Below are 15,326 nucleotides of genomic sequence, written 5' to 3'. Positions count from 1 at the left end.
GTGATGAAATTGAGTTTGACACCCCTGATTTATATAGTGAACACAATGAGAGACATTAAGTTGTAAAAAAGGAACAAACTAATAAAAAAAATCAGAAGATAAAATAAACTCACAAGAAAAACAATTGCTATAAGAAAATGACAACTTACTTCTTTCACACAAACATATGTACAGCATTGAAAATGAATGATGTGATAACCGGGACGAGAACATATATATATTATACTACTGTACGTCATATAAAATACAATACAGCTAAACACCTAATATTATATTATTATTATTTTAATACTGTGAGCCATGTTCATCTCTCTGAATATATTTTGCACATTTCTATACATCACAACCTCTCTAAAAATCAGCACAGCCCTCCACTTTAAAATATAATACACTGCAGTTTGTCATATATTGTCATGTATTCATTGTACGAAGTTTTAGTTTATTTGGTATATTTGGTGTAAATACTTGTCTGTATTATTTTTGTTATATTTTCTATTTATAATTGTTCTATTTTTGATCTGCTCTTACAACTTATTACCTTTTGTTGTTTATATTTGCACCACCATACAGCAAAATAAAAATGTGTGGCAAGAAACTGTATTGACACCACAGGCTGCTGTTACACCTCCACCTCCACAGGGGGCGCTGTTCACTCCCGGCCACCGTACAAACTGACCCCTGCCCCGCTTACGTCATCCGTCCCTGACAAGCTTCACGTTTTTCCCACTGTGACCTCGGACTGTCGTTGCATCAAATGCACGCCTCCTCCTAGCATTAGCTTTAATGAAAGACTGCTAGGAAATCTTAATAAAAACACGAAGAACAGCTTGTTGGATTTACCGCGTCTTCTAGCCACTTGTAAACAGCTATTTTAACCCGGTAAAAAGCAGCGGTCCGGCGCGAGAAACATGCCCCAAATTGAAGAGCTTTCCCCCGATGCGGGCCCGCTGTCTACCCGGCCCCTGGAGGACGAGATAGATGACGACGAGGATGAATATGTAAGTGGCTAATCATACTTGGAAACATCTACAATGGGGTTAAAAAAACTAACATTAAATACAGTTTTAATGTATTTGTCTACCTTGTTCTTCTCTTAGCTAAGATGTGCTAACATGGCACCAATGCTAACTAGCTAGTTAGCCACCTGAGGTTATGACTGAAAACTGTGTTGCAGTTATACACTATTATTAACTAATTGAAGCTAGTGTTCAGTGTTATTTCACTATAATTGTATGTGAGTATCTAACAAGGTGCCACTGGCTCACACAAGCTTCATAAACTTGCAGCAAACTACAGGATGGAAAACTGTATTAACCAAGATTATAGATTAATGAGGCTATATATCCTTCTGCATGCCTTTTTATTCCTATTAATTAGTGTTATTTTCATAGTTATGATTGTATATATGAATGAAATGTTAGATTTTTAAATCTCAGTGTTTTTGCACCAAAGCTTCATGTCTTAATGTTTGTGTTTGTCACCTTCAGCTGGATGAGACCATGATGGAGAGGTTGTGGGGTCTGACGGAGATGTTCCCTGACACCGTCCGCACCGCTGCTGAGGTCTCTGCACAATGCTCTGTCTCACTGGCCAAGCAGTTTTACAGGTAAATCTCCGGATAAACCATTTTATTGCAGGAATGTGTACAGTGCGTCAGAGAGTCCAGTGGATCAACAGATTAAACTGCTAATTCATGGGTCTGATCCATGGTCTGATCCCAGCAGCAGTTATTCACAACAGAAAGGATAATAGCCACTAATGGGTGCAAAAGTCACATTTTTTTCAGCATGTCTCTAAAATCCATAACTAACCAGTTTGTTATCTCGTTTCAGTTTTTCTCGCACGGCGCTCTGGGTCGGCACTACCTCCTTCATGATCTTGGTACTTCCTGTTGTGTTTGAGACGGAAAGACTACAGCTAGAGCAGCAGCAGCTACAACAGCAGAGACAAGTGAGACTCTTCGTGCATTTACGATAACCAATCAACACATCAAAGCTTTATTGAAGTGTCCCATTGAAGCTTTGAAAGTCACTGATTAAATGGGGAACATTAGTCTGTGTGCGGCAAGCAGGAAAACTATTATTTAAAATTAAACATGTTCTTTTTGAATGGTTAACCCCCTACAGAAATGGATTAAAGCAGTATATTGTTTTGTTAACAACATGTTCCGATATTAGGAATGATTACATTTATCTGTCAACACATTTTGAATCTTGTGCTTCATGCCATGGAGTTATGGGAAAAGTTTGGGTCACATGAGTTCAAAACAATACCAAGCAGCCACCTCTGTAATCTAATTCTAATATTATTTGTGGGCTCATCTCTATCTGCAACGGTGCAGAGAAACCAAGGTCGCACAGAATGAATAGACGTTCAAAAGAGTAGCTGTTCGGTATCAGAAGACTTTATTTAAACCCGAGTCAATTGGGTTTTATGGCATGCATACAAGAAGATGAACAAAGATATATAAACATAAGAAATGAAGACAGAATGTGCAAAAAATAAATGATGATAATATATTCACATATTTCAGGGTTTTCCACACATAGACTTTACTTGGGCGGGCCGCCAAAGTATATATTGCGACCCATTTAGGTTTGTGATTATTATCATTTTTAATCCGTCCGCGAGCACGACGCCATCTGCGATCGATTAACTAGTGGACAATGATCCCTCGCTCTACGCCTCCTGTACCTGTTCGCTATCGCGTGAAGGGTCTGCTAACAAGCGACCAACAGAAAGGGAGACCTTACGAGAAACATTGTTGTTGCACGTCACAAAGCCACCCAAGGTTTATTATATCATTTGAATACCAATGTTGTGAATTCAGCTTAATACCATTTAAGACCTACACATTCTAATGATTAAACATACTGTACGTGACGAGCACATTGATGAACAACCTGAGTGACGGACTCTCTCTTTTCCAGATCCTGTTGGGGCCGAACACTGGGATGTCTGGGGGGATGCCGGGCATGATGCCTCCTGCACTTGGAAAGATGTGAGAAACAAGAAGGGCCGACATGAACCTGAGATCTGCTGCCAGCGATACAGCCGGGGCCGGTCGCAAGGAGAGACAGAGAGAGCATGGAGAAGGGCAAAGAACTGCAGTTAAAATATTAATGGGAAGCAAAAGCTGCAAAGAAACGGCATGACAGGCTCACTCCAATGCAATGGATCGACCAATGGGATTGGAGGAGGAGGATCTGATGCGTTTCCCTCTCACTGTCTCTCCTTACTCCAACATCATGCAGAGACTTATTTCCAGGAGCACTGCTTCTATTTTCTTTTTCCTTTTTTTAAAAATAAATCTATCAACATAAATAATGTTTTCTTTAGGGGATAGCAGGTGCAAGTGGATGCATTGAAAGAAAAAAAAGGTTATCAAATCGTCTGTCTTTGGTGTTTGCAGTGTGGAGAACGTTTTTTTACTCGCAGTATGTTGGCATTTCCATCATCATGTGCTTGCTAGTTACACTTCTACTTGGAGAATTGTGTTAATTAAAAATATCTGACAAGACAGGTTTGATGAAGATTAACTTGTAGGAATGTGACCTTGAGGAACATTCCTATCTGTACATCTGTCACAGTTCAAAAATGTTTGTCAGTGCAATGCCTCTCACTTCACGGTTTTATCATACTGCTCTGGTTTTAAGCAATGGATTGTATAACCCAACAACTCCAGATACAATGCTTTTTAAAAATTAAAAGATTGTGTGGTCCTTTTTCCATTGATCGTATGATGAAAGCGGAGTTATTTTCTCATTGAAAACGTGTGAAAAGGTTTTGGATAAATCTGTTTGGAGAAGTTTTGACGCTAATTGTCTCAATGTTGCCCCGACATTGCAGACGTCTGCAGAGAATGTTATTTTTTCTGTTTTCATCCATGTGCATTTACAATCTATTACCTCTGTTCAGTATGCAAACCCACATCTGTTTTTTGTGTTCATGACTGCGGTAATTAAACACCAAAACAATGGAAAGCTATGTGTTTACTTCGGGATGTGGGGGGTGTATTTGCTCAACCTTAATAAACACACCATAAAGGATTAATAAAATACAACAATATAGGAGTATAAGATTAACCTTAACCGATTTCTTTTGAATCGTATTTTCAAAACTGGCAAAGAAATATGCCATGTTTGTAGTTCTTTAAAACGACACTGAAAATAAGCAGTTTTTGCCTGTATCAAATGCTGCATTCACTGCTCTTTTTGAGCCCTCGTTCATGTGGGTTGTGAAGGGAGCCTCTGTTGTTTTTAGTTTAAAACAGTTACTAATTAGCATTACAAAGATATTAAATTATTGTTAATTAATTTGTTGAATTGTACACTTCTGCAATTTCACAGACATACATCTTAAGGAATTAAACCGTTTAGTATACGTCCATTATTTATGTTCTCTAAACATATCATTTTCTAATTTCCGAGTGCACTTTAATAAACGAAATCATATTTCCCGCCAGTGGCCGTGTGCAAAGCCTTCAAAGGAACAAAGATAACTACGCTTTGTTAAAACTTACATTCTTTTTAGTCAATATCTTAAGATTATTGTCTTTTTCTAGCCAATGTAATTGAATAATTGAACTTATTAAGCGAATTTACAGTTTATCCGGTTTTACTGACAGTTTTATTTATGTCTTCAACAGTTAAATTAGCAGTTTGACATTAAGGTATTCATAAAGGTAGAAGCTAACGTTAGCTTAGCTAAAAGCTAAACATTTTTAAACTTTAATTTGTTTATACTAACGGTAACATCAAAATGAAAGCTGCAGAGGACCAGGTTGTTGAAGAGGACACTGGTTTCCAGGATGATGAGGTGAGATAATGCTTTATTTTTTTACATTATGATTAAATTATAGCATTTAATAAATCTATGCTAACTAACATTGGCTTTCCCTGACTAGAAAATACCCATAGCTGTACAAGTTAAATAACTAGCCATCAATGCTAATTAAGATCCTTTCTAAAGAATTTAAATGACCAAACTGTCCATAAATCAATATAATACATAACATAAATAAATAGTTCCAATTTAAAATAAAAACTGCCATATAGGTGCAAACACTAGAAAAAAGCGAGACAACTTTATATATCTTTAAATAATGTGTTAGTAAGTTATCAAATCAATTTAAAGTGTATTCATATAGCCCAATATCACAAAACACATTCGTCTCAGTGGGCTTTACAGATGAACAAACATGGACAGTGCTAAAAGATAAATACAATGTCAAGAAAATTATAAAAAGATAAGATAGAAGACAAAAGATACATTTAAAATACAAACAAAAAGAAAATTAAAACAATGAAATACTATAAGATGTAGGACTTAGGAGGGCAAACATAGTGTGACCTTAAACCAGCTCTAGCTACTGTATGTGCTTTTTTTTTTTTTTAAAGGAAAGTCTTCAGCACACTCTTAAAGTTATGCTTGATATTTTTCAATAATTTGGTTTACTCCTCAGAAACTACCTCATGTATATTTTCTCTTTCTCTGAAACAGGAGTCCTTCTTCCAGGACATCGACCTCCTACAGAAACATGGGATTGTGAGTAAACAGGGCGGTAACAAAATCAAAGTTTCTTACATCAAGTCAAAATGCAGTTATCAATAGAGGCTTCTCAATACTCTAATTTCCCCTCCTCTACTCCTATCCTCAACTCCTATCCTCGAGACTTAGGCCCTTTCTCATTTCTCTAACTCCCCTCCTCGACTCCTATCCTCCTAGTCCCGCCCACAGGAGATGCGAGCGGAGGAGCCGAGGAGGGGAACCGAGGAGAGAGGAGGGGAAGCAGCAGGCGGTTAGAGAAATGAGAACTCCTCTCCTCTGAGCGGTCATTTTAAAGAGACGTCCATTAATGATGACAGGAGGCACAGCAGCACTCTGTCTGATGGACAGATGTGTTCATGACGACTTATATATTTACTTTGATTCATTCACAGTGCGGTATAATGAGACAATAACAGGCTACAGATGCGGACACACACACACACACACAAATATATTTATATAAATATATACAATTTAAAGTATGAGAGCACTCTCATAATAACGTAACACTATCAGAGACTAGTGTTGTCACGATACCAACATTTTGGTTTCGATACCGATACCAAGTCAAGAATTGCGATTCCGATTCTTTTTCGATACTTTTCTTTTATTATTTTCATGATCAATACAATTGTAGTTTATCTGTTAAGTGTTTTCTTACAACATGGTCTCTTCTTTATACTTGAGTTTATGGGATTTCTTTGATAGTTAACTTTATATTTTATTAACATGTAATATTACAGTAATATAAATAATTATTGACCAAATGTACATTGCAGATGTTAGCCACATTGGTAAGTTAGCTAAAAAGATAGCATATTAGACAGTTATCATTGCCATGAATTGCCTCGTCAAACTACGAAAACGTTCGTTTGTCACAAAATAAATTACACTTGTTTGACTTAGATTTGAGGGCATGGGCTTGAGTATGATGTAATTATGTTATCTATCACATTCGCTAACCTGTCTGTCTTTAAATTCTTTAAACAGCTCTGAATGTCGGTCGGCGAGGTGCTTAGCCTAGTTTGATGTGTTGGCTCCCTTGGTTTGCAGGGATCTAAAACATTTCTCACAGACAGGCCTCGTGGTGTCCGTAGGCTTGCCCTCACTGTCAGAGATATCGCTCAAATACTTCCAAATTTCGCTTCTGGCGTCTTTTTTGTCAACAAGCCGAGGCACAGCGGCAGTTGCACTCCCACTTGCCGCCATGCTTCTCGTTTTCTCACATGCTCTGGCAGCTAGCGCGTGCACGAGAGATGGGAGGTACTTAGAGCGTGCTTGAGAGGGGAGGGACTGCAGGCACGGCTGCAGTGCAGGGAGTGGAAGCAGAGCGCTGAACACACACGGCTCTTATTAAAACAGCGCTTTCTCACCGGAGTACTTTTCCCCGTCATTTTTAAAGTACCGATACTAATGAAACAGAGGAATCGTAACGTTTTTAACGGCAGGGTATCGCGGTACCTTTCAAGTATCGGTACACCATGCCACACTATCAGAGACTGGATATATCCCCCCCCCTCTCTCTGGTCGCTGAAATGGGGAATTGAAATTACGGGCCCAAAGTTGTATTCACAAGTATTAAAAGTAAGCTTAGGACACCAAACCAACTGAGTCCGTCCGCCGCATCTACGCACTGTACAACACGCACCTACTAGGGCTGCTCAATTAATCGTATTTTAATCGCAATTACGATTATGGCTTGCAACGATTACGAAAACAACGTAATCGAAATATAACGATTATTTTTTTATTATTATTAATTTTTGTTTTGTTTTTATTATAACATTGCTTTTTTATTGGTTTTTTTGAACATACTGTTAAAAAAAAATTTCTCCAATAAATTGATGTTTTCAAAGTAAATGGATAATCTGCACTACTAAAATAATATCCAGGGGATGCATGCAGAGCTGTCATTGGCTGAGATAAGTCCGGCCGTGCGTCACGCCTCCACCGTTCCAGGAAATGCGTCCGCGGAGGAGCCGTGGAGGAACCATCAGTGTATCCTCGGTTAGAGCTCCTCCAGAGAGCCTCCTCGATGCTCGGTCCTCGAAGTGCATTTAGAGAAATGAGATGTCCTTCAACACAACATACCGGAGGACCGAGGAGTCGAGGAGGGGAAATTAAAGTATTGAGAAACCTCTAATGTGAACATCTTGCCGTCTTCTCCAAGCCCCCAGGAAGTGCGCCGGACTCTGAGGAAAATATTCGTTGTGGCCAAACGGCGGTACTACACTTCCGTATCAGTCGCTGGGCCCGGAAAGACTTTTTCCCATTGACTAACATTGGGAAAGAGACGTCTGTAAATCGTTGGATACTTTTTTTTAAACTAAATAAACTACCCAGTATGAACGTTTATATAGCCCTTATTAAAAACATTCGGTCCTCAAGTTGTAAAATGTGCTAATAACGTTATTCTGAGAGTTATTTTCCTCGGCATTATGAACGCACATCTAACCCACGGGACCGCGCCGCCCGGCACGTTCATGTGACGTGTTCAGCACTACATGAGTTTTACCTTTACCCATGGATGCACAATAAGAACGGATTCTATGATTATATGAATACTTTCGTGACGTTTCGCTCTCTCAAAAGTTGGGCCATTTTGTCTTCATGCGCCAATGAGCAACTCTCATAGGAATGAACGAGACCCCGCCTCCCACGCTGTATCCAGTTCTTATTATACATCCATGGTCTTCTCCCCTGTAACCACAGAATATGGCGGACATTAAAAAGATGAAGTTGGTGGGTATCTGCACTGTGAAAGGGATCCAGATGACAACTCGTAAGGCTTTGTGCAACATCAAGGGTCTGTCTGAGGCTAAGGTGGAGAAGATCAAGGAGGCTGCTGGGAAAATGCTGGTAAAATGGGATTTCTTTTTCACTGTCATTCTTCAACCTTCAACTTTGTCGCCTCAAGACTGACTTACTTGAGAATATTACAGAATATTTAATGTATTAGATATTTTTATTTTACATTATAGAATGTTGGTTTCCAGACAGCCTTCGAGTACAGTTCGAAGAGGAAGCAGGTGTTCAACATCACAACCGGGAGCCTGGAGTTTGAGTTAAGATTCACTCTTAAAGTTTATATATTATGTGTATTTTGTGCATTTACATCTACTCAAGGTTGAAGATATCATGACATAATATGTTATCCTCTAAACTTTAGTTGTTTTATTATTGTGATATAGCTTAAATATGTCTTATCGTATTCCTAAAGGCTACGTCAAAGTTCATTGAGACTATTTCTTTATTCATAGGACGTTTCTACTAAAGCAAAAGGAAAAATGTGCTTGTTTGTTTAATCCAAATGACTAATGATTGCTTTGTTAAAGCACTAGCAATAGTCATAACCAGAATATTGTCCCATTAAACAATTGGGATGGATGACACCCTCTTTAATGGTCACACATGCAGAGCTGCGCACACAGCACACACGTTCTCTGCTTTTAACCCATCCTAGTACCAGGAGTCTAGTACTAGGACCAGTGGGCAGCTAGTGTACAGCGCCCGGGAAGTGGGGGGGGTGGGGGGATGTCCGGTGCCTTGCTCACAGGGCACCACGGCAGGGCAGGAGGTGAACTGGGACCTCTCCAAGTAGCAGTCCACACCCCATATTTTAGGTCTGGTCGGGGACTTGAACCGGCGACCCTACGGCTCACAGTCCAAGCCCCTACTGACTGAGCCACTGCCGGACAAGGATAGGAAGGACCAAATTATTTGACATAACCATAAAACTGGCATTTAAAAATGATGTTTAGAAAACCAGATATTGCTAAATCAAATTAAAGATGTCTAAACAAATATTCAAACTTATTTTTCTCTCTGCAGTAAACTCTTGGGTGGAGGAATAGAGAGTATGGCTATAACGGAGGCGTTTGGAGGTGAGGAGGTGTCTTTGTTCATTTAAATACACTGTGTATCTTTATATTGTTTTAATGGCAATCAGTTTACAGCACTGGCTACAAACTAAAACTGCTTTATTTCACCCTACAGAGTTCCGCACAGGGAAAACCCAGCTCTCTCACACTTTCTGTGGTGAGTAAAGAACGTTTTAAAGCATGCGATGCTTCATCTTTCAGGCACTTTTTAAAAATTCAAATAAAACTGATTCTGTGTTTCTTTTGTCCAGTCACTGCTCAGCTTCCCGGAGAGAACGGCTACTCAGGCGGGAAAGTCGTCTTCATTGACACAGAGAACACCTTGTATCCTCACAATAATGGAAACAACCAAACAGTTTAGTTGAAGTTTGACGATTTTGGGGCCGATCGCCGGAATCAGTATCGGCCGATCGAGTGGGCGGGGCCTATGGGGATCTTCCATTTAAAGTGATGTTTAAAACTCAGTTAATGCTCATTCACTGGCGCTTCCACAAACAACCACCAACATAATTATTACATTCAAATTTAAGTACATTATTCAAGTTTACATTAACTTTGGAGAATAACACGGGAGAAATGAGCTAATTTTCCACTAGTTGTCCTAATGTGACTTTACCATGACTGTTTTTATGTCTGTGAATCCGTATTCTTGTCATTCTGTTTCACAATGACCTTGACTTGTACCTGCGTGCTTCCAGTCGTCCAGACAGACTGAAAGACATCGCTGACAGGTTCAATGTGGACCATTCTGCTGTTCTGGACAACGTGCTTTACGCTCGGGCCTACACCAGTGCGAACATAGAAATCCCTTAGACCAGGGGTGTCAAACTCAATTTCATCGCGGGCCACATTAGCATTATGGTTGCACTCAAAGGGCCGGTTGTAACTATATAAATATACATCTATAAATATATATATAAAATAATGTATTATATTACATTATTGCCTCTGAATTGGATTATTATCGGGTAGGGTAATAACTAACTACATTTGAAAGCAGAAGTCCAGGGCAAATAATTGCAAGTCTCTTCGGTGCGCATGTCACAAAACAAGATGCATTGTGGGACATGTAGTTTATGGGCAACCAGCTTCTGTAAAGTGGCATGTAACCGTATAATAAACGTATTATATTCTTTGCAAGCTCTTGCGGGGCCACATAAAATGAAGTCGCGGGCCGGATTTGGCCCCCGGGCCTTGAGTTTGACACCCCTGCCCTAGACTATGAAACATTTATTGTGTGCAAAGGCTCTCCTGTGGCAAGGTTATAATAATATTGTGTGTTGCTCCTCAGGTGAACACCAGATGGAGCTGTTGGACTTTGTCGCAGCCAAATTCCACGAGGAAGGAGGAGTGTTCAAACTATTGGTGAGTAGAGAATGATGTTTTTGTGTCAAACAACAGGTAGACACTCTAAATTCCTTCCTAGCTGTCTCAGTATTTCTATCTGCTCGTCTCTCTGTTTCAGATCATTGACTCCATCATGGCTCTGTTCAGAGTCGACTTCTCTGGACGAGGAGAGCTGGCTGAGCGGCAGCAGAAACTGGCCCAGATGCTCTCCAGGCTGCAGAAGATCTCTGAAGGTCAACACCAGGAGTGTGTGTGTGTTTCTGTGTGTCTGAGTGAGTGAGTGTGTGTTTCTGTGTGAGTGTGTGTGTGTGTCTGTGAGTGAGTGAGTGTGTGTGTGTTTCTGTGTGAGTGTGTGTGTGTGTGTGTGTGTGTGTGTGTGTGTGTGTGTGTGTGTATGTGTGTATGTGATAGGGGTTTCACAACTACCAATATTTACTAGTCGACACGTTTTTCAAAATAGCAGTCGACTAGTCGTTACGTCATAATAAAGACACACAAAGAGAGGTGTACAACTGTATTTTATATTGGAACTCATACAGTTACATTAAACACTGCATTTTAATTTGTGTTACATGGCTGAGTAAATAACAAACAGTAACTGGACTCACCAAAATCGACAGCAAAAAACTCTGTTTACTGAAATGCCACGTAAATCCAGTGCGCAACACTTTACTCGCTGTCCTCCACGATAACGTCCACCTTTCCAGATTGTTTGGTTTGCGTTGAGGAACACCAACGCATCGACATGTGAGGGAAGGAGGCGTGACCGCTTTCGGGTGACAGTGTTGCCTGCCAGGGAGAAAACCCTCTCACTCGGGGTGCCTGTGGCTGGAATAACCAGGTAGCTCCTCGAAAGCTTGGCTAAACGGGGGACGCGGTGCACATTTTCTGCCCACCACTCCAGTGGGTTATCCATTGTGGGGATATGCGGTGTCCGCTGGCAGTAAACCCTAGCTCATCATCCGCATCACTGTTGACCCGCTTTTTCTTGCTGCTCGTCTGCCTCTGTCCTGTGCTGACGCCGGTCCGTTGCTCACTGGTGCTAGCATTACTGCTAGTGCTAGCTGTCGGCAGCGGGTGTCTCATCTTCAGATGGTTGCGCATAGCAGATGTATTTTTGTTGTACTTCAGTACAGCTGTACACAACTGACACTTCACTGTGGAGTTGGTTACATCTTTGTTGAAGTACTGCCATACATAAGAATGTCGGACGTGTTTTGAAGCATTTTGCAGCAGCTCGTTTACCTCCATTTTTTTCACGACTAGTCGACTAGGGCCTACAGCGCCGACTAGTGGTAAAGGTAGTCGACTAGTCGATTAGTTGGTGAAACCCCTAGTGTGTGAGTGTGTGTGTCTGTGTGAGTGTGTTTCTGTGTGTCAGTGTGTGTGAAAGCCAGATACAATAGCTATAGGAGCCAAAACGTAGGCACCCTGGCTATTGTTCCTGTGAAGGTGAAAACAAAAAAGGGTAAAGCGTCTAACATGTAACCATAACAACATACGCCTTTCTGGACCCAGGTAGTACGGCTACCTTTTGCACAGAGTCCGATCTACAGCAGCTTCAAGTGACAGAGATACTCCTACGAACAATGAATACAAAGGAGTCAGCTAAAACATCTGTTGCATGTGACCTTGAAATATATGGCCTTGAAAGTAACCAGTATGTAGCACTTCCACCTGTTTACTCCCAAAACAAAATTCCATTAAGAAAGGAAAATATTCCCTCTCAGAAGGACGTGGAACCATGGGAATACCTGAAAGAAGTAAAGATAACACAAATATAGCCATATATCTTATCTGACATATACAGGGAGTCTCTGCAGAAATGATTATTGCTGTTTATTGAAAAGTGCTGCCTTTGTGTCTCACATGGTGCTCTCAAATATGCATACAGTATTAATCTAATTATGTGTTTTATTGTTCTAAAACATTAGAATACAACGTAGCAGTGTTTGTCACCAACCAAATGACAGCTGATCCTGGGGCAGGAATGAGGTAGGTGTTGTCTAATTCCTAATTTTTAATACATTGGATAATATTCTGTATGTCGCTTAAAGGTCCCGTGTCATGGCCATTTCTACTGATCATAATTCCATTGTTGAGGTCGACTAGAATAGATTTAGATTGTGCAATGTTCCAAACTCACATTGGTTTCTCACAGCATCTCTGTATAGTATGTGTATTCACTCTCTGTCCTAAACGGCTCGTTGGAGCTCCTGCCCCCCCCCTCCCTGTGAGCCCAGTGGCCGTCTGCGAGACAGCGAGACACCGCGGAACCCAGTGTGAAACACACACACACACACCCGCAGCCTGGCTGGGAGTGTGTGTGTGTGTGTGCTCAGGCTGAGTTCCGCGGTGTCTCGCTGTCTCGCAGACCCCACACCTCGCAGCAGCGAGCCTCGCAACGTCCAGCTGAGTGTGTGTGTGTGAGGAAGTCCGCGGATTGGTCCAAACGTAATGTAACGTTAGCCGCTACGTTACGTCACTATACCCGAAATACGTCACTGTACCCAAGAAGTAAACAATGGAAAAAGAGAAATCCCCAACGAGGCGTTCTGGGGCAGCACAGACAGGTCTTCTCTGTGTTAGAGTTGTACTCGCTACAGGGTGTACTTTGAGGGTTTGTGACTCTGCAGACCGTTTACATGCAAAAAAACCTTCATAACAACAAGGGGACGGGTGATAACCAGAAAAGCATGACATGGGACCTTTAAAGCTTTGTAAATATGTCTCATTATAATTTTTCTGTCTCTGTTTTAGCTTTCAGGTTCAGGTTCTTTATTTGTACCCGTAGGTAGATTAAGTTTGCAGATAAAAAGACGAAGGGATCCATCCTGACACACTCTAAAAACAAACACAGACACATCTCTAATAAAAGTACACCCTGCTCCGTCAAATCTCAAAATATTTAAAAACGTTTAAAAAGAAAAACACTAGTTCAAAATTCATAATTAACTAAATAAATAGGGATCTGTGTGACGCTCCTATGATTTGTTCTGTTATAGCTTTCAAGCCGATCCCAAGAAGCCCATTGGAGGACACATCCTGGCCCACGCCTCCACCACACGGATCAGTCTGAGGAAAGGGCGTGCCGAGATGAGAATTGCCAAAATATTTGACAGGTAGGTCACTGTTTTTATTTAAAATATCACAGAACTTTTTTAACTCATTGAATTATGATGCACAATATGAAGACTACCTCCCCCTTACTTTGTTGTCAGATGAGATAAGTTTAACAAATTGATATTAGATTTAACATCCTAATAGATGCTGCGATGTCACATCAAGGTTTTCTGTCTATCATGTTAGATTTATTTCCTTATTTCACTAAACTCAAGCCATAAAAGAGTCTTGGACTTTGCTTTAAAGGTCACCTATCATGCTACTTTTAGGCAACAGCATAGGTCTCAGATATATACAAATATATAAAAAACACGTCTATGAAGTGTTTTGCTCAAAATACCAAACAGATCACCCATTCTAGCCAATTGATAATAAAAAGAGGAGGGTCTGAGCTCATGCGGGACCCGGCAGCTACTGTCTAAACTAAATGCTGCCGTGATGAAACGCCATATCATGGATTATCAAGGATTCTCTCTGAAACAGTCTGGAGCTCAAAGGCTTTCTCTCTTGCCGGTTATACCACAAGGTGAGTTCCTTTTTATTTCCTGCTTCTTCACACACATGCTCTCCAGTACAGGTTAGCTCTGAGTGTTAGCGATGCTAATGTAAACACCGACCATATTACGTCCAAAACAGTCGCGCATTGTTTCTGATAGCAACGTTTCTGATTGGGCCGTGGGTCCACATTTCAGATATTACGTCATATTGGATGCAAATCTGGATCAGCTCCGTTGTTCCCCGTTTTTAGAGATTTGGGTACGGAGGAAAAGAGAGAGGGTTTTATTTTCTGACGCTGCGTGAGTTCCCCGACACACCGGGGACACATCTTTATGTAGAAAAGACATCAAAAAGTGCATTTTGCATGATAGGTCCCCTTTAACATCGCAACATTTTGTGTGCTAAAGTAATATTACACCCAAATCTATTTTATGATATGAGTATAAAACAACTATTAATACCATTTTTGTACATGCCCATGTTAACATAGGCCTACTTGTAAATATGAAGGTGGTGGGATGATTTGATAAGAGTTGTGTGCCTGCAGTTACATAAACTGTGAGATGTTTAACTAATATTATATTAAAAATGAAAACATTATGAACTCACACTTCCTTTTGATCTCTGCCTGGTATCCTTTAGTCCCGATATGCCTGAGAGCGAGGCCACGTTCGCCATCTGTGCCGGAGGAGTGTCTGATGCCAAGGAGTGAACGCTGAGGAGAAGAAACACAGTTATCACAGTCCCTGTTCTTGTCAGTTTGAAGTTGTTTTCTTGTAAGATTTATTTATTATATTTGTATTAACTTATTATATTTAAACTGACCATATTGTACCGTTGTACTTTTGATGTATTTATTATATCTATAGTTTTGTAGTATTGTTCCCCATGTTTCTTAGATATTAAAATAAATAAGACAACAGTTTG

The 15,326-nt window shown here is 40.4% G+C and overlaps 2 protein-coding genes across 2 annotated transcripts; both read left to right on the top strand.

Annotated features, from left to right (window-relative positions):
* The first annotated feature begins 680 nt into the window (after positions 1–680).
* Positions 681–3,983, top strand: tomm22 (translocase of outer mitochondrial membrane 22 homolog (yeast)). Its single transcript, XM_034200417.1, has 4 exons — positions 681–998; positions 1,488–1,606; positions 1,833–1,950; positions 2,931–3,983. Exons 1-4 carry the CDS (start codon positions 909–911, stop codon positions 3,003–3,005), a joined length of 402 nt encoding a protein of 133 aa, XP_034056308.1. The 5' UTR covers positions 681–908; the 3' UTR covers positions 3,006–3,983.
* Positions 3,984–4,147: 164 nt separating this feature from the next.
* Positions 4,148–15,308, top strand: dmc1 (DNA meiotic recombinase 1). Its single transcript, XM_034200414.1, has 13 exons — positions 4,148–4,818; positions 5,503–5,547; positions 8,263–8,409; positions 8,532–8,614; positions 9,382–9,434; positions 9,547–9,588; positions 9,683–9,755; positions 10,130–10,221; positions 10,723–10,796; positions 10,897–11,011; positions 12,713–12,773; positions 13,784–13,900; positions 15,042–15,308. Exons 1-13 carry the CDS (start codon positions 4,762–4,764, stop codon positions 15,109–15,111), a joined length of 1,029 nt encoding a protein of 342 aa, XP_034056305.1. The 5' UTR covers positions 4,148–4,761; the 3' UTR covers positions 15,112–15,308.
* The last annotated feature ends 18 nt before the right edge of the window (positions 15,309–15,326 follow it).

Source organism: Gymnodraco acuticeps, unplaced genomic scaffold, assembly GCF_902827175.1.
Source record: "Gymnodraco acuticeps unplaced genomic scaffold, fGymAcu1.1, whole genome shotgun sequence".
In the NCBI taxonomy this organism is placed as follows: domain Eukaryota; kingdom Metazoa; phylum Chordata; class Actinopteri; order Perciformes; family Bathydraconidae; genus Gymnodraco; species Gymnodraco acuticeps.
Note: the sequence above shows the minus strand (reverse complement) of the source record. Positions and strands in the feature narration are given on the sequence as shown.